Genomic DNA, 20,139 nt, shown 5'->3' on the forward strand with positions numbered 1-20,139 from the left:
TTTAATATGACCCACAATCACAGTAATAAATAGATAAGCTATTTCAAGTATTTCGCTCTATGCGATCTGATCCCGAAACACAGCTTAATGGTAAAACCAGACGATTTACCTTTTCCATTGACGTTTATAGCCTATATGTCTGAATACTTTAATGTAACATTTCACGAGTAGACAATAAATCAGTTATAAACATTATACATATATCATAACCATTGCAAAATACATTTCTCACCTTTTCTGGCCATGATGAGTTCATATTCCCGAAGTAGCCATAGAAGAAATTACCATGCACATCTCACATCACATAGGCTATTATAATTTCAAGCTTTTGCTCAACGCATCTGAAATGGAGCGCGGCTTATAACAGATTAGAATTTAACACGTGAAAAGACAGTTGACCTTTTGGATTGAAGTGTGTAGGCTATCACTGTAAGTGAAAAAATATATATGATTTTGCGGGCAGCGCAGCATAGGTTCGGGAAAAAGTAAATGCTTGAATTCAAACAATCTGTTTACAGGTCCACAGCAATTTGTAATTGTTTTTGTATTTCAGAAACGGTATGATAGGCTAAAACAATTGTCACTGCAAAATAAAACATGAGTTATAATGCTCATTCACGTGCATTTATAACGGGAAACATTTATATATTTAACATTTATAACGGGAAACATGTGTAAGTATGCTGTGCGCTAAGTTTATACATCTCTACAGTTTTGTGTGTCTCTATATACAGTGCATTCAGAAAGAATTTAAACCCCTTGACTGAGCTGCCTCAGTCTCGAGCTGCCCCTCAGTCACGAGCTGCCCCTCAGTCACGAGCTGCCCCTCAGTCCCGAGCTGCCCCTCAGTCACGAGCTGCCCCTCAGTCACGAGCTGCCCCTCAGTCACGAGCTGCCCCTCAGTCACGAGCTGCCCCTCAGTCACGAGCTGCCCCTCAGTCCAGTGGGGTTCTGGGTGAGGACTATTAGGCCATGGTCGGCGGCGAGGGTGGATTATCCCAGGACGCGAAGTTTTATTTTTTTAATTGCAAACATTTCTAAAAACCTGTTTTCATTATGGGGTATTATGTAGAGGTCGACTGATTAATCGGAATGGCCAAGTAATTAGGGCCGATTTCAAGTTTTCATAACAATCGGAAATCTGTATTTTTGGACACCGATTTGGCCGATAAAATATATATATATATATATATATATATATATATATATATATATATATATATATATATATATATATATATTTTTTTATATATACACACCTTTATTTAACTAGGCAGGTCAGTTAAGAACACATTCTTATTTTCAATGACAGCCTAGGAACGTTGGGTTAACTCCCTTGTTCAGGGGCAAAAATGACAGATTTTTACCTTGTCAGCTCCGGGATTCAATCTTGCAACCTTTCAGTTAGTGGCCCAACGCGCTAACCACCTGCCTCTCATTGCACTCCACGAGGAGCCTGCCTGGTACGCGAATGCAGTAAGTAGCCACGGTAAGTTGCTAGCTAGCATTAAACTTATCTTATAAAAACAATCAATCAATCACTAGGTAACTACATAATCACTAGTTAACTACACATGGTTGATGATATTACTAGTTTATCTAGCGTGTCCTGCGTTGCATATAATCGATGCAATGCAGGGGGATGACTTTTAAAAAGCGCATTTGCGGAAAAAGCACAATCGTTGCACGACTGTACCTAACCATAAACACCAATGCCTTCCTTAAAATCAATACACAGAAGTATATATTTTTAAACCTGCATATTTAGCTAAAAGAAATCCAGGTTAGCAGGCAATATTAACAAGATGAAATTGCGTAACTTCTCTTGCATTCATTGCACGCAGAATCAGGGTATATCCAACAGTTTGGGCAACCTGGCTTGTTGCGAACTAATTTGCCAGAATGTTACGTAATTATGACATAACATTGAAGGTTGTACAATGTAACAGGAATATTTAGACTTAGGGATGCCAACAATTAGATAAAATACAGAACGGTTTCATATTTCACTGAAATAATAAACGTTTTGTTTTTGAAATGATAGTTTCGACCATATTAATGACCTAAGGCTCGTATATCTGTGTGTTATTATGTTATAATTAAGTCTATGATTTGATAGAGCAGTCTGACTGAGCGATGGTAGGCACCAGCAGGCTCGTAGGCATTCATTCAAACAGCACTTTCGTGCGTTTTGCCAGCAGCTCTGCTGTTAATGATCTCAAGCCTATCAACTCCCAAGATGAGGCGGGTGTAACCGATGTGAAATGGCTAGCTAGTTAGCGGGGTGCCCGTTAATAGCGTTTCAAACGTCACTCGTTCTGAGACTTTATAAAACTGGAGTAGTTGTTCCCCTTGCTCTGCATGGGCCGCAAGTTTGTGGAGCGATGGGTAACGATGATTCAAGGGTGGCTGTTGTCGATGTGTTCCTGGTCCAAACCCAGGTAGGGGCGAGGAGAGGGACGGAAGCTATACGGTTACACTGGCAATACTAAAGTGCCTATAAGAACATCCAATAGTCAAAGAAATAAGAAATAGAAATGGTATAGAGAGAAATTGTCCTATAAATACTATATTAACTACAACCTAAAACCTCTTACCTTGGAATATTGAAGTCTCATGTTAAAAGGAACCTCTAGTGACTCCCCATCCCGCATGAGGGAGCGTAATCACCGACTGACACTAATTAGCATAACGCAACGGACATAAATATTCCTAGAAAATATTCCTATTCATGAAAATCACAAGTGAAATATATTGAGACACAGCTTAGCCTTTTGTTAATCACCCTGTCATCTCAGATTTTCAAAATATGCTTTACAGCCAAAGCTAGACAAGCATTTGTGTAAGTTTATCGATAGCCTAGCATAGCATTTTGTCCAGCTAGCAGCAGGTAACTTGGTCACAGAAATCAGAAAAGCAATCAAATTAAATTGTTTACCTTTGATGAGCTTCGGATGTTTTCACTCACGAGACACCCTGTTAGATAGCCAATGTTCCTTTTTTCCCAAAATATTATTTTTGTAGGCGAAATAGCTCTGTTCGTTCTTCACGTTTGGCTGAGAAATCTCCTGGAAATTGCAGTCACGAAAACGCCGAAATATATTCCATAATATCAACAGAAACATGGAAAACGTTGTTTATAATCAATCCTCAAGGTGTTTTTCAAATATCTATTCAATAATATATCCACCGGGACAATTAGTTTTTCAGTAGGACCGATTGTAATAATGGCTACCTCTGTATTTTACGCGAGAATCACTCTGGGAGCATCAGGTGACCACTTGCGCAATGTAGCCGCTTACGGGTATTCTTCAACATAAATGCGTAAAACTACGTCACAATGCTGTAGACACCTTGGGGAATACAGAGAAAAAGTAATCTGGTGGATAGCCCATTCACTGCTCAATAGGGACGCATTGGAACGCAGCGCTTTCAAAACATGAGGCACTTCCGGATTTTTCACAGGCTTTCGCCTGCAACATCAGTTCTGTTATACTCACAGACGATATTTTTACAGTTTTGGAAACTTTAGAGTATTTCCAATCCTAAGCTGTCAATTACATGCATATTCTAGCATCTTGTCCTGACAAAATATCCTGTTTACTACGGGAACATTATTTTTCCAAAAATGAAAATACTGCCCCCTAGTCACAAAAGGTTAAAAGGAACCATCAACTTTCATCTGTTGTCAAGTTCTGAGTAAGGAACTTAAACGTTAGCTTTCTTAAATGGCACATATTTCACTTTTACGTTCTTCTCCAACACTTTGTTTTTGCATTATTTTAAACCAAATTAAAAATGTTTCATTATTTCTTTGAGGCTAAATTGATTCTTATTGATGTATTATATTAAGTTATAATAAGTGTTCATTTAGTATTGTTGTAATTGTCATTACAACAAATAAATAAACAAATCGGCCGATTAATCGGTATTGTCTTTTTTTGGTCCTCCAATAATCGGTATCAGCGATATAATCGGTATTCACTCTGGCTATCTACTCTCTAGCACACTGAGCTAGAGCGCAGAATAACTGATGAATTTACGAACATTTACATTACATTTACATTTAAGTCATTTAGCAGACGCTCTTATCCAGAGCGACTTACGAACGATCAACACCCGTTGAATATGGCCAGTGTCGGTAAAAGTCGGCAAAAAAAGCATAATTAAATTGTTGCCAGTAGCACAGCTACATTGACTAACGCGCTGGATTAAATGAAAACACCTTAACCTTTTTGGGATAGGGGGCAGCATTTTCACTTTTGGAAGAATAGCATGCCCAGAGTGAACTGCCTCCTACTCTGTCCCAGATGCTAATATATGCATATTATTATTAGTATTGGAACGAAAACACTCTGTTTGAATGATGTCTGTGAGTATAACAGAACTCATATGGCAGGCGAAAACCTGAGAACAATCCAACCCGGAAGTAACAAATCTGAGGTTTGTAGTTTTTCAACTCAGCCCCCATTGGAGATATAAGTTGTTTCACTTCCCAAGGCTTCCACTAGATGTCAACAGAGGCTCTGCATCTGTCCTCGTGCTCCTAGACCTTAGTGCTGCTTTTGATACCATCGATCACCACATTCTTTTGGAGAGATTGGAAACCCAAATTGGTCTACACGGACATGTTCTGGCCTGGTTTAGGTCTTATCTGTCGGAAAGATATCAGTTTGTCTCTGTGAATGGTTTGTCCTCTGACAAATCAACTGTACATTTCGGTGTTCCTCAAGGTTCTGATTTAGGACCACTATTGTTTTCACTATATATTTTACCTCTTGGGGATGTTATTCGAAAACATAATGTAAACTTTCACTGCTATGCGGATGACACACAGCTGTACATTTCAATGAAACATGGTGAAGCACCAAAATTGCCCTCGCTAGAAGCATGTGTTTCAGACATAAGGAAGTGGATGGCTGCAAACTTTCTACTATTAAACTCGGACAAAACAGAGATGCTTGTTCTAGGTCCCAAGAAACAAAGAGATCTTCTGTTGAATCTGACAATTAATCTTAATGGTTGTACAGTCGTCTCAAATAAAACTGAAGGACCTCGGCGTTACTCTGGACCCTGATCTCTCTTTTGAAGAACATATCAAGACCATTTCGAGGACAGCTTTTTTCCATCTACGTAACATTGCAAAAATCAGAAACTTTCTGTCCAAAAATGATGCAAATAAATTAATCCATGCTTTTGTCACTTCTAGGTTAGACTACTGCAATGCTCTATTTTCCGGCTACCCGGATAAAGCACTAAATAAACTTCAGTTAGTGCTAAATACGGCTGCTAGAATCCTGACTAGAACCAAAAAATTTGATCATATTACTCCAGTGCTAGCCTCACTACACTGGCTTCCTGTCAAAGCAAGGGCTGATTTCAAGGTTTTAATGCTAACCTACAAAGCATTACATGGGCTTGCTCCTACCTACCTCTCTGATTTGGTCCTGCCGTACATACCTACACGTACGCTACGGTCACAAGACGCAGGCCTCCTAATTGTCCCTAGAATTTCTAAGCAAACAGCTGGAGGCAGGGCTTTCTCCTATAGAGCTCCATTTTTATGGAACGGTCTGCCTACCCATGTCAGAGACGCAAACTCGGTCTCAACCTTTAAGTCTTTACTGAAGACTCATCTCTTCAGTGGGTCATATGATTGAGTGTAGTCTGGCCCAGGAGTGGGAAGGTGAACGGAAAGGCTCTGGAGCAACGAACCGCCCTTGCTGTCTCTGCCTGGCCGGTTCCCCTTTTTCCACTGGGATTCTCTGCCTCTAACCCTGTTACGGGGCTGAGTCACTGGCTTGCTGGGGCTCTCTCGTGCCGTCCCTGGGGGGGTGCGTCACCTGGGTGGGTTGATTCACTGTTGTGGTCGGCCTGTCTGGGTTTCCTCCCCCCTTGGGTTGTACCGTGTCGGAGATCTTTGTGGGCTATACTCGGCCTTGTCTCAGGATGGTAAGTTGGTGGTTGAAGATTTCCCTCTAGTGGTGTGGGGGCTGTGCTTTGGCAAAGTGGGTGGGGTTATATCCTTCCTGTTTGGCCCTGTCCGGGGTGTCCTCGGATGGGGCCACAGTGTCTCCTGACCCCTCCTGTCTCAGCCTCCAGTATTTATGCTGCAGTAGTTTATGTGTCGGGGGGCTAGGGTCAGTTTGTTTATCTGGAGTACTTCTCCTGTCCTATTCGGTGTCCTGTGTAAATCTAAGTGTGCGTTCTCTAATTCTCTCCTTCTCTCTTTCTTTCTCTCTCTCGGAGGACCTGAGCCCTAGGACCATGCCCCAGGACTACCTGACATGATGACTCCTTGCTGTCCCCAGTCCACCTGGCCATGCTGCTGCTCCAGTTTCAACTGGCCTGGGCCCTAGGACCATGTCCCAGGACTACCTGACATGAGGACTCCTTGCTGTCCCCAGTCCAGACCATGCTGGTCATTTATGAACATTTGAACATCTTGGTCATGTTCTGTTATAATCTCTACCCGGCACAGCCAGAAGAGGACTGGCCACCCCACATAGCCCGGTTCCTCCTAGGTTTCTTCCTAGGTTTTGGCCTTTCTAGGGAGTTTTTCCTAGCCACCGTGCTTTTACACCTGCATTGTTTGCTGTTTGGGGTTTTAGGCTGGGTTTCTGTACAGCACTTTGAGATATCAGCTGATGTACGAAGGGCTATATAAATAAATTTGATTTGATTTGATTTGAACTGGTTAAATCACGGCTGTGACTTTAACAGAACGTGTGTTTCATTGAAAAGTGCAGGAAAATCTGATCACTGAAAGTGGAAAAATATATCCATCCGCCGCTTCAACCCATTGTTATGGGCGAAAGACATTAAATAGGGCTGAGGTTGCAGTACCTACAGCTTCCACACAATGTCAACAGTCTTGTCATTTGCCAATTCTTTGTTTCTTGGTCAAACGAACAAGAGACAGGCTTTTTCTTCAGGTCTCCGACCGGATATTTTGGTTGAGAAATACACGGACAGTATTTCAAGACGGACCCCTATAGAAAACACTTCGTCTCGTGATTAATTTGATCGCTTATTAACATTTACTAATACCTAAAGTTGCATTACAAAAGTATTTCGAAGTGTTTTGTGAAAGTTTATCGTCGACTTTTTGAATTTTAAAAAATGACGTTACGTTATGAAACGCTATGTTTTCCGTTTATCACACAGTCTTCATAGATCGATATCTAGGCTATATATGGACCGATTTAATTGAAAAAAAGACCCAATAGTGATTATGGATCTAGGAGTGCCAACAAAGAAGATGGTCAAAGGTAATGAATGTTTTATATTTTATTTGTGCGGTTTTGTCACGCCTTGGTCATTGTATTTTGTGTTTTTGTTATATGTTTGGGTAGGCCAGGGTGTAACATGGGTTTATATGTTGTGTTTCGTATTGGGGTTTGTATTAATTGGGATTGTGTAATATTAGGGGTGTGTCTAGTTAGGCTTGGCTGCCTGAGGCGATTCTCAATTGGAGTCAGGTGATTCTCGTTGTCTCGGATTGGGAACCGTATTTAGGTAGCCTGAGTTCGCGTTGTATTTTGTGGGTGTTTGTTCCTGTCTCTGTGTTGTAGTCACCAGATAGGCTGTAATTAGTTTCACGTTTCGTTTGTTGTTTTCTTATATCAGTTATTTCATGTAGCGCGATACTTTCATTAAAGTCATGAGTAACCTACACGCTGCATTTCGGTCTGACTCTCTTCTTACAACAGACGAACGATGTTACAGGTTTGTGTAGCACCGACTATGCTAATTATTTTGTTTACGTCCCCTGCGGGTCTTTTGGGGTGTTACATGCTATCAGATAATAGCTTCTCATGCTTTCGCCGAAAAGCATTTTAAAAATCTGACTTGTTGCCTGGATTCACAACGAGTGTAGCTTTAATTCAATACCCTGCATGTGTATTTTAATGAACGTTTGAGTTTTAACTAATACTATTAGCATTTAGCGTAGCGCATTTGCATTTCCAGAGCTCTAGATGGGACGCCTGCGTGCCAGGTAAGAGCAAGAGGTTAAGGAGAAGTTTATCTAAAGTTCCATGTATAATAGTCATATCTTTATCAATGTTTATTATGAGTATTTCTGTAAGCTGATGTGGCTCTCTGCAATATCACCGCATGTTTTAGAACTACGGAACGTAACGCGCCAATGTAAACTCAGATTTAAAAAATATCTAAATATGAACTTTATGAAACAAAACATACATGTATTGTGTAACATGAAGTCCTATGAATGTCATCTGATGAAGATCAAAGGTTAGTGATTAATTTGATCTCTATTTCTGCTTTTTGTCTGGAAAAATATGGCTGTGTTTTTCTGTGGCTTGGTTGTGACCTAACATAATCATTTGTGGTGCTTTCACTGTAAATCCTTTTTGAAATCAGACATTGTGTCTCGATTAACGAGAATTTTATCTTTAAAATGGTGTAAAATACGTGTATGCTTGAGGATTTTTTTTGCATTGCTAATTATAGCCTAATGTTAGATAGCTACAATTGAATCTAGTTTGTAAGCTTTAGCTACCTGCAGATTCATAATACAGCTATGACAATGTTTGTATTGGTAGCAGTGTGAGTACGGATTATAGTGGTTCATTGTTAAATTAGCTACCTACATGTCTAAACAAAAGACTCCACTTCGGACGGATTATCACATGAACCATCAAATTAGCCAGGTGTGTCTGGGGGTGATAACGGCCATCTATTGCATTTCATGACACAACTACTCATTCAAGGGTTTTTCAAAACTACGAAATAACACACATGTAATCATGTAGTAACCAAAAAAGTGTTCAAATCAAAATCAAAATATATTCTTCAAAGTAGCCACCCTTTGCCTTGATGACAGCTTATTGCACACTCTTGGCATTCTCTTGACCAGCTTCATGAGGTAATCACCTGGAACGCACTTAAATAAATAGAGTTCCTCTGTCCGGTGTCTATGTTCTTTTGCTCATCTAAATCTTTTCTTTTTATTCGCCAGTCTGAGATATGGCTTTTTCTTTGCAACTCTGCCTAGAAGACCATCATCCCGGAGTCACCTCTTCACTGTTGACGTTGAGACTGGTGTTTAGCTGCTACTATTCAATGAAGCTGCCAGTTGAGGACTTGCGAGTCATCTGTTTCTCAAACTAGACACTAATGTACATTTCCTCTGGCTCAGTTGTGCACTGGGGCCTCCCACACCTCTTTCTATTCTGGTTAGAGACAGTTTGCGCTGTTCTGTGAAGGGAGTAGTACACAGCGTTGTACCAGATCTTCAGTTTCTTGGCAATTTCTCGCATGGAAAAGCGTTAATTTCTCAGAACAAGAACAGACTAACGAGTTTCAGAAGAAAGTACTTTGTTTCTGGCCATTTTGAGCCTGTAATCGAACCCAGAAATGCTGATGCTCCAGATACTCAACTAGTCTAAAGGAGGACAATTTTATTTCTTCTTAAATCAGAACAACAGTTTTCAGCTGTGCTTAAATCATTGCGAAAGGGTTTTCTAATTATCAATTAGCCTTTTAAAATTAAAGGGATTAACTAGCATAACGTGCCATTGGACACACAGGAGTGATGGTTGCTGATAATGGGCCTCTGTACACCTATGTACATATTCCATAAAAAATCTGCCATTTCCAGCTACAATAGTCAACGTCAACACTGTATTTCTGATAAATTTGATGTTATTTTAATGGTTTTTCTTTCAAAAACAAGGACATTCCTAAGTGACACCAAACTTTTGAACGGTAGTGTACATATTCTTATTCCATCCCCTTACATTGTGTGTATAAGGTAGTCATGTGAATTTGTTAGATTACTTGTTAAATATTACTGCACTGTCGACTTGAAGCACAAGCATTTCGCTACACTCACATTAACATCTGCTAACCATGTGTATGTGACCAATACAATTGGATTTGATTTGAAAAGACTCAGGAAGAGTCTTTTCAGAGATGGCTCATGCAGATATTTAGTGTAAAATGTACAGTACTAAATCTGTTCCCCAGGAGATTGAGCGAGACAGGGAAGGTGGAAGAGAGTGTGGAGAGGTGGAGAGAGAGAAGGGGAGGCATGAGAGAGCAAAGGGAGTGCAATGGAGAATGCAGTGAGCATAGGTGTACAGTATGTGTTCGAGAGTACTCACTGCAGGCTGTCCCAGGCAGTAGGCGTAGCTGGCATGTGTGGGGTGGTGGGCCGGGTAGTGCAGACTGGCACGGGGGTAGGAGACGGTGTGGCCACTCCAGGCCTCCTGAACACCGCTGGTCCACTGGGAGCTGAAGCCTGCTGGGCTCATGGCCGTCTTACTGCTGTGGTATCCTCTCACTGCTGCACTGGGCTGAGGGAGGACGGGGGACAAATGTTACCGCTCAAAAATAAGATAAGAAATGCCATTTAGCATTTTTATCCAAAGGGAGTTACAGTTGTGAGTGCATACATTTTCATATGGGAACTAGACTCACCATCCTGGCGTTGCAAGCGTCATGATCTTCCAACTAAGCTACAAGTTAGCCTTTCTCTCCATGCAAGCCCTCACAACCGGTTGCCCACACATTTACTTAAAACCATAGCAGAAGGGGCGGGGGGAGGCTGTTGATGAAAGATCTCCATTCTGGGGACTCTGGACTGTTCTTACTTTCTTTTCTCTCACTCCCATTCGCTCCTGAGCAGCTGTCGAGAAACCCCCACTCCAAAGCCACCAGTCACGGTCTAGATGTGTTCTTGCTAGAAATGTGCCGATGGGTTTGATAAGATGCTTGGATTAGAGTCTGGCAGTGTGCAGCCCGTTTGGCATGATGTGTGGGTATTAGCAGGGCACAGGAGCTACTGTGGTAAATCTTGCTGACAGGCAAAGCTTACACTGCTCTAAGAGGAATGCCTGTAGCATGCTATGACTACTGGAGCAAGGAGAACTTTGGAACTACAGAGGCAGGTCTTTGACGTACACACTGAGAGAGATGGAATGACACAATTAGAGATGGAAAGAGTGATAAAGAAAATAAAAGACTGACAGAGAACAATATCTGTGAATTATGATGACGTCCCACAACTCAATCAATTTACTACAGGCATTTTGATCCAAATTCCACTCTGCTGTCATGTCTACAGATTACGCTTGTGAAATATGACGACCAAATATGAAGAGCCATATTTTAGTTTAGTGTAAGTGTGAGGCATGCAAAGTAAAGCCACTTCAGATGAATTGCAACTATACATCACGGCCAAACATTAACAGTCTTGTTTATGCGTATGTTAGATTTTCACAGGGGTCAGGGGTCGCCTCACTGGGGGGAGACTCTAGAGAGAGCGATGGATGCAATCTGGCCACACAGCTGTGTTCCCAAACCCCTTCAGTCTAATGTGCTGGATCGCAGAGGAGACCGGTGGGAAAAAGGTCAGAGTTCACCTAAATAAATAGGATCCGAAGCGACAGGTTTACGGTGTGTGCTAATAAAAGGCAGGTGGAGACGGTTCTCCCCCGAAAGCAGGATAAATGCATTTCTACTGTGTCAGTCTATAAAGTGCCCTTATGGCTTCACGAAAACACATAGAAATACTGTAGAGGGAGTGTTTGTCAATGAGTCAATACTTGTTCTGTGTGGGCAGGAGATAGCATTGAAGTATGCATCAATGGCAAGAACTAATGTGCAGGATCCATAGCAGCCATGGCTATTATACAGCCCTAATCGGAAGAGTAGTATTAAGAGCAGACCAACGCTTCCATTCCTTCATCGCAATGTCCGACACTTTCAGGGAAGTATTCACCAGTTCGTAGAGTTCAAATGCCGCCTACGGCTAAGCAACCATGTTCATTTGGGCTTATAAATGAGGACTATTCAGGCAGACTTTCAGAAAAAAAGGGCATATAGTTTTCCCATTCAGAGGTATTTCTGCAGGCCAATAACACTCCGGGGAGAGATATGTTTAGTATGTTTCCTACACATGAGTTATACAGGAGTACAGAGTCATTGGCATGCAGCTGAAGCTCCTACGGGCACAGGGATATTCAGCCACATCATTCGGGGAAGGGGGCTGTTTCTTAAAACACGAAGGGGAGATCTGAGGGTCCTGACAGTCCTAGACTGGAATGTGTGATTGTTCCCCAGACTCTGGCTTCGTGACACAGGTTTTCAGCAGCTCGTCAGAGCCTTACACACCGCGCATATTTCTCAATTTTATATGAGGGCCAATCGGCTCTGGTTACACAAGTCTTTTCCTGTTCTGAGGGGGATATTTTACTTGCGGATGAACAGATGTGCATGCACTCAGATGTGTGAACGTAGAACTTCTAGATTGATACAAATCAGCATAGTTTGGGGACAAGGGTGCTGTGATTTTTTCTGACTGGGGGGATATAGAACAAAATAATGGCCGCACTGAAGTCATCTATATCAGTCAGCTAATACAGGACTAGTATAAAGGCCCAGTGCACTAGTTTTGTGAAATACATTTACCTGTAAAACAAGTGGACAATAATACGTAGCATGGAAGCTGATACAACAGCACGGGTACTCACAGGACCAACGGACATGGTAACAATAACTGACGAGGACAATGGGGAACAGAGGGCACATATAAAACATATTAATCAGGGGGAATGGGAACCAGGTGTGCGTAATGAGTCAAGACATTGGTTGGTGGTAATGAATCAAGTTCAGTGACGCCTAGAAGGCCGGTGACGTAGACCTCCGGAGGTGGTGAAAGGAATGAGCAGCAGTACCTGGGGGTCCATGACATCTTGATATATGTTTTCCAGTTTCTTGAAATATTCATTATACCACTGCGCCACTCAGGAGGCCCTAAATGTAACTTATTTCTATGTGAAAACTGAAATGGTCTACTCACTCTTTATCCATTTTAGTTTGACGCTCTTATCCAGAGCAACTTACAGCAGTGAGTGTATACATTTTCATACTTGTACCCCGTGGCAATCAAACCCACAACCCTAGCATTGCAAGAGCCATGCTCTACCAACTGAGCCACATCATCACAAACCATTGACAGTGCCTTCGGAAAACGTCAAGAGGTCTGAGTACTTTCCAAAGGTACTGTATGCCTCAATGTACAAACCTAGATGACCTAGCCTACGTACAATACGGTAATGTACATTTACATTAACTGGTTTGTAAGGATGGTAAATTAATACTTTGTTTCTCATGTTATTTGATCAAGAAAAATATTGCTACAGGCGTCAATGTCGGTCCACTCATACTAGTAAAGGCCCAGTGCCGTACTTTGGTGGTTTTTTTTCTGAATGATTTTTCAGGGTGTGCTGCAGCACCCTCAGCACCGCTACTTCCCCCAGCTATGCAAATCGGGTACCAGGCTCTTTAAATGCATATCCATCTTAAGCCATTCAAGCCTCTAACTTTAAACATGGTACGTCCACTTTAAGCCATCTCAAACAATAAAATAGAAGGTCTATAACAGCAGCTTGGACTCATATTTATTCCGGAAAGTCCCCTTTTATATCACAATGCGTTACGCAAACAGAGGGATGTGCGTTATCTTCTTGGTACAAGATATTTATTCAGTCTGAGGGAGAATAACAACGGAATGATTTATATTCAACATATCTGTACCATTTGATCCCCCCCCCAAAGGGGGGGGGGATAAATGCCTCACCTTCAATAATGAGTAAGTGAGTTGCCACTACATTAATACATTGAGGAGTAAAGGAACCAAAGCACATCTCACAGTGACTGCATCCCAAACGGCACCATATCCCCTTCAGGGCTTTAGCCCATAGAACTATAGTCAAAAGTAGTTCACCATAAGGAATAATCTGCCATTTGGGAAGCATCCAGTGTCTCTCAGAATACCATTTTGAATGTGTGAGGCTGCTCTCTTCCTTTCCGCCCTCTCTTCCCCTCGGTAAAACTGTGTGAGGAAGGAAGGGTGCCCAGGACAGACATGTGTGGAATACAGAGCTCATTTGTGCTCCCTGTAAACATGAACAAGGCCCCTTTATGTGCTACATAGTTGATAGACCGATGTACTATAAAAGTACCAAACATCTTTTGAGAGCAGTGGGAGTCCACTAAAGACAGTAATCAGCTCTCAACGTGAATATAAACTCCGGAACTCTTGGGTTAATCTCACCATGTGGTTCCCCCTCAGAAGAATACAATCTGACAAAACGATTCCTCGGCTTTCCAGGAAATATATGGGACCATGAAATCCCCGGCACGAACCGAAAACAACCTCTTCTGAAGTGGTGTGAAAACCAACCATAGCCAATTACAGACATGTCCGATGGCTTTTGTATTGAGGTGACTTAACAGAAATCAAACTGTGTGAAATCCTGCAGTGGCATGGTATCCCTGTGCAATACCGACTTTCTCGTCAGATGCGTCTAATAACCTGAAGCTACAACCCTTTTTTCCCCCCCACAAGTTATCTAACAGTATCTTTCTTTTTTTTCTAGGGATGACAGGATGCATGGCGAACATAATTACAGTATATAGAAGAAAACAATCCCTGTTGTTCCCTGCTATCTGCCTACATCCTTGGGGCTGTGTTGATGGTAGGTCCATTTGGTCTGCAAGGAGAGCTGAGTCTCAGCCGTCATTTTTATTCCAGGTCGGTGTGTCTGGGAGGCTCGTTGGGGGGGGGGGTGTCTGTGACTTCCCATTGACAGTCAGATCCCAGACAGTGATGCTCTAGCTAAGTTTCCTGTCTGCCTTGTTTGGCTTTGGCTCTCCATCGAAGGAGCAGAGGTCCCACCTCAAAGAACTGTTCCTTCCCTTTTCTCCCTTACGAAAAAAAAAAAGAAGAGTCCAGCCAGAGTGCAGTACGACTGCACTATGCAGCAAATACTGTGTCCAAAATACCACAGTCGACCTCAGTTACCGCACTTTTACTGCAGTTTCAAAACTGCCACCTTTGTTTGTAAGGGCTCCATTGTGCTGTCTCCCTGTAAAGTCGAGACTTAATGGATTTTCCAACATTTACGTTGACATAGAAACCACCATTACACGGATGTAAACATCATATCACTTGTGAGGCCTCATTTGAAACTGATAAAAAAGAGCAGTTTCAGGGTGAGAGACTCCAACCAACACAAAAGTCATCCCAGGTAGTATTAGGTTTAGGATATTGTCTTCCAGAGAAACCTCCTGAGAGAGAGATCCAGAGAGATCCATCCTACCTGTGTTGCATGAATGTGCTCTCTGTCGCATACCGTCCCTACAGAAGTCACTTTGCAACATGCTACCTCGTTTTTCTGTCAGTACCTCTGTCAGAACTCGCCACATGAGGTTGGGTGGAGAGGGAAACGCTGCCCCCCTCCTCCCTCACCAACCGAGGCAGAGGACTGCATGGGTTCACGATTCTTTCTGGGCTGTTTCTCTACAGAGGACTGAGAGTGAGAACTTACCCTCGGGCCTACTGTAACTCTATCTAGAGCAGGGGGCTGAAAGGGGCCAACTTCCTCTCTCTCTCTCTTAACCTGCTTCTTTTCATGGTCAAAACACTTGAAGATCCGAGACAGTGGCTGGCTGGAGACATGCTGGAGGAGTGTAACCAAGGCAACCAGGTCCATTGAATTCTACCGTGCAAAAATACTGCGTGCTATAGGGAAATAATGCACGCTCGAGAATGCGCTTCAAGCTAATCAGAAACGAGTATTCAACAATGCCATGGTTTAAACAACTAAAAACTTAACAGTTTTGCAGTGTGCCAATATCTTCAAGAATTTGACACAGACAGAAATTTGACACATAGAACACTACGCATTGTTTATTCCAGTTCGACGAGACCACAATTACATCTTCTGTAAACAGATCTCTGACACAGTGGTGTGAAGCCCTCAGAAGTTTTGATAAGGTGATTTACTGGGTTGTCTCTGACCTGAGAAACTCCCTGGTGAACCAAGACGCGCCATTCTACAAAGGGTAGAACCTGACACATGTCTGAGTCTTATCCATCCTCTCCAAATATTTTCCTTGGCCCTGACACATGTTTATGCACTGATGAACCTGGGGCCGGGGGGGGGGTACCGCTGTGAAGCCGGATGTGAAGCCCCCTGCATCCTGGACTTCTCTTCTGGGATGTGACTGACTGACTCGTCTACAGTTGTTACCGCAGGCTCCTAGGCTGCGTCCCAAATGACTCCGCATTCCACACATAGTGCACTACTATGGGCCCTGGTCAAAAGAAACACACTATACAGGGAATAGGGTGCCATTTGGGACCCACATCCAGTCTCAAGGGCTGCTCTGCTTGGTCTTGTGATAACTAACCCCATCTCCAGCACTCCTGGAGCTCCCCTTCAGTGGCCCATGTTTGGGTACATTGAGAAAAGAAGCAGTGGTCCACCTCCCACTGGAGAATAGACTCAAACATTTACAAAAAGGTACTTCAGGAAGAAGGACAGACTGAGGCTATGACCATATACAGTCAAACAATAACGTACTGCTTTCTTATGAGGAATGGGAGCGGTTAAAGCAATGCAAGAATGCAAAAGTCTGCTAATCTACCCAGCGACAAGGTTCATTATGACATAAGTACACACCTCTGACACTTCACACCGGAGAACAGGCAGCGCTGTCTGAAAGCTGAAATGCCATGCCGTAACCTGTTAACAGAGGTACCGAACACCCAAACGCTGTGTTGAGTGCCTGTTAATGCCAGTAGGCTAGCTATGATTACAGCAGTTATCCACTGGTTCACCCACACTGTGTCTAAGTGGCTCACACCTACACAGGAATGCTCTGACACCAGACCCAGCCCTCTCACTCTTTTTCTCTTTGCATATCTCTCTGTATGTATCTCTCTTTCCTCTCCTGGTCTATCAATCTCCCTGTCTCTCGCTCTCTATATTCTCTCTCTCCTTCTCTGTCTCTTAATTTGCCCCCCCTATCCTGCTCTTCATCACCCTCCCTCCCTCCCACTCCTTCCAATCCCTCCCTCCCATCCGCCTTTCTCCCTCTCTCTCCCCTCTCCCTCAGGAGATGATGGATGCATGTGATTGCCCGAGGCCCCTCAGTAGAGGAGAGTAAATCCCCGGTGACACACAGAGGGGCATCCCATTAGAATAACACCTGTGCACTGGCAGGTACAGTCTCAGGTGTCCATTAAGTGATGCAGCATGCTCAGTAGTCTGTACTCAAAGTGCTGGGGAGGAGTAACATACAGACTGGCTTTAATGACATCGAAGCAATTACACCTCTGCCCAAAACCTGTGGAAATGAACCAGTCAATCTGTGTGCTTAGCTTCATTTCCAAAAGTACCTCAATGATTGCTTCAATATATTTTGGGGGTGAAAACATTACCATACAGTAACTACACTGAGTGTACAAAACATTAAGAACACCTGCTTTTCCATGACAGACTGACCAGGTGCATGCAGGTGAACGCTATGATCCTGGTATTGATGTCACTTGTTAAATCCACTTCAAATCGGTGTAGCTGAAGGGGGAGGAGACAGGTTAAAGAAGGATTGTTTAGCCTTGAGACAATTGAGACATGGATTGTGTACGTATGCCAGAGGGTGAATGGGCAAGATTTAAGTACCTTTGAACGGGGTATGGTACTAGGTTCCAGGCGCACCGGTTTGTGTCAACAACTGCAACGTCACTGGGTTTTTCATGCTCAACCGTTTCCCACGTGTATCAAGAATGGTCCACCACCCAAAGCCAACTTGACACAACTGTGGGAAGCGTTGGAGTCAACGTAGACCAGCGTACCTGTTGGAAGCTTCCGACGCCTTCTAGAGTCCATGTCCGGATGAATTGAGGCTGTTCTGAGGACAAATGGGGAGGTATTAAAAGTCCCTGGAGTCTTGCGTCTGTTAGAACGAGGGTGAAACAGCTGCCCCTCTCCCAGTGTAGTGAGGTGACATAGTGTGTTCTGTGGCAGTGTCTGTCAGATATGGCTCCGAGCCACTGCCTGTTCACCCCGCTATCATCCAGAAGGCGAGGTCAGTACAGGTGCATCAAAGCTGGGACCAAGAGACTGGAAAAACAGCTTCTATCTCAAGGCCATCAGACCGTTAAACAGCCACCACTAACATTGAGTGGCTGCTGCCAACATACTGACTCATCTCCAACCACTTAATTGATGTAAAAATGTATCACTAGCCACTTTAAACAATGCCACTTAATATAATGTTTACATACCCTACATTACTCATCTCATATGTACAGTGGGGCAAAAAAGTATTTAGTCAGCCAACAATTGTGCAAGTTCTCCCACTTAAAAAGATAAGAGAGGCCTGTAATTGTCATCATAGGTACACTTCAACTATGACAGACAAAATGAGGAAAAAAATCACATTGTAGGATTTTTTATGAATTTATTTGCCAATTATGGTGGAAAATAAGTATTTGGTCAATAACAAAAGTTTATGTCAATACTTTGTTATATACCCTTTGTTGGCAATGACAGAGGTCAAACGTTTTCTGTAAGTCTACACAAGGTTTTCACACACTGCTGCTGGTATTTTGGCCCATTCCTCCATGCAGATCTCCTCTAGAGCAGTGATGTTTTGGGGCTGTTGCTGGGCAACACGGACTTTCAACTCCCTCCAAAGATTTTCTATGGGGTTGAGATCTGGAGACTGGCCAGGCCACTCCAGGACCTTGAAATGCTTCTTACGAAGCCACTCCTTCGTTGCCCGGGCGGTGTGTTTGGGATCATTGTCATGCTGAAAGACTCAGCCACGTTTCATCTTCAATGCCCTTGCTGATGGAAGGAGGTTTTCACTCAAAATGTCACGATACATGCCTCCATTCATTCTTTACTTTACACGGATCAGTTGTCCTGGTCCCTTTTCAGAAAAACAGCCCCAAAGCATGATGTTTCCACCCCCATGCTTCACAGTAGGTATGGTGTTCTTTGGATGCAACTCAGCATTCTTTGTCCTCCAAACACGACGAGTTGAGCTTTTACCCAAAAAAGTTATATTTTGGTTTCATCTCCCAATCATCTCCATCTCTATGACATTCTCCCAATCTTCTTCTGGATCATCCAAATGCTCTCTAGCAAACTTCAGACCGGCCTGGACACGTACTGGCTTAAGCAGGGGGACACGTCTGGCACTGCAGGATTTGAGTCCCTGGCGGCGTAGTATGTTACTGATGTTAGGCTTTGTTGCTTTAGTCCCAGCTCTCTGCAGGTCATTCACTAGGTCCCCCCGTGTGGTTCTGGGATTTTTGCTCACCGTTCTTGTGATCATTTTGACCCCACGGGGTGAGATCTTGTGTGGAGCCCCAGATCGAGGGAGATTATCAGTGGTCTTGTATGTCTTCCATTTCCTAATAATTGCTCCCACAGTTGATTTCTTCAATCCAAGCTGCTTACCTATTGCAGATTCAGTCTTCCCAGCCTGGTGCAGGTCTACAATTTTGTTTCTGGTGTCCTTTGACAGCTCTTTGGTCTTGGCCATAGTGGAGTTTGGAGTGTGACTGTTTTGAGGTTGTAGACAGGTGTCTTTTTATACTGTTTGTAGGGTATATAACAAAGGGTATATAACAAAGTATTGACATAAACTTTTGCTATTGACCAAATACTTATTTTCCACCATAATTTGCAAATAAACTCATTAAAAATGTGATTTTCTGGGTTTTTTCCCCTAATTTTGTCTGTCACAGTTGAAGTGTACCTATGATAAAAATTACAGGCCTCATCTTTTTAAGTGGGAGAACTTGCACAATTGGTGGCTGACTAAATACTTTTTTGCCCCACTGTATATACTGTACTCTATACCATCTACTGCAGCTTGCCAGCTTTATGTAATACATTTATCACTAGCCACTTTAAACAATGCCACTTTTATATGTTTACATACCCTACATTACTCATGGCATATTATTTATTATTTATATGTATATACTGTACTCTATACCATCTACTGCATCTTGCCTATGCCGTTCTGTACCATCACTCAGTCATATATTTGTATGTACATATTCTTCATCCCTTTACACTTGTGTGTATAAGGTAGTAGTTGTGGAATTTTTAGGTTAGATTACTTAGTTGGTTATTACTACACTGTCGGAACTAGAAGCACAAGCAATTCACTAAACTCGCATTAACATCTGCTAACCATGTGTATGTGACAAATACAATTTGATTTGTTTGCTATTAGTTTAAGCAGACTGTCTATTGTTGTGATCTAGATGAAGATCAGATCAAACTGTATAGCCAATTT

General features: G+C 42.7%; 1 protein-coding gene across 3 annotated transcripts in view; it reads right to left on the bottom strand.

The window, feature by feature from the left end:
- LOC124043663 (RNA-binding motif, single-stranded-interacting protein 3-like) overlaps positions 1-20,139 on the bottom strand; it is a 335,167-nt gene that overhangs the window by 241,658 nt on the left and 73,370 nt on the right. For all 3 annotated transcript variants that reach the window (XM_046362469.1, XM_046362468.1, XM_046362470.1), the window contains one exon: positions 10,131-10,322. In XM_046362469.1, the coding sequence (XP_046218425.1) occupies positions 10,131-10,322 (192 nt within the window). The remainder of the gene's footprint in view (positions 1-10,130; positions 10,323-20,139) is intronic.

The sequence above is a fragment of the Oncorhynchus gorbuscha genome, linkage group LG09, assembly GCF_021184085.1.
Source record: "Oncorhynchus gorbuscha isolate QuinsamMale2020 ecotype Even-year linkage group LG09, OgorEven_v1.0, whole genome shotgun sequence".
NCBI lineage: Eukaryota > Metazoa > Chordata > Actinopteri > Salmoniformes > Salmonidae > Oncorhynchus > Oncorhynchus gorbuscha.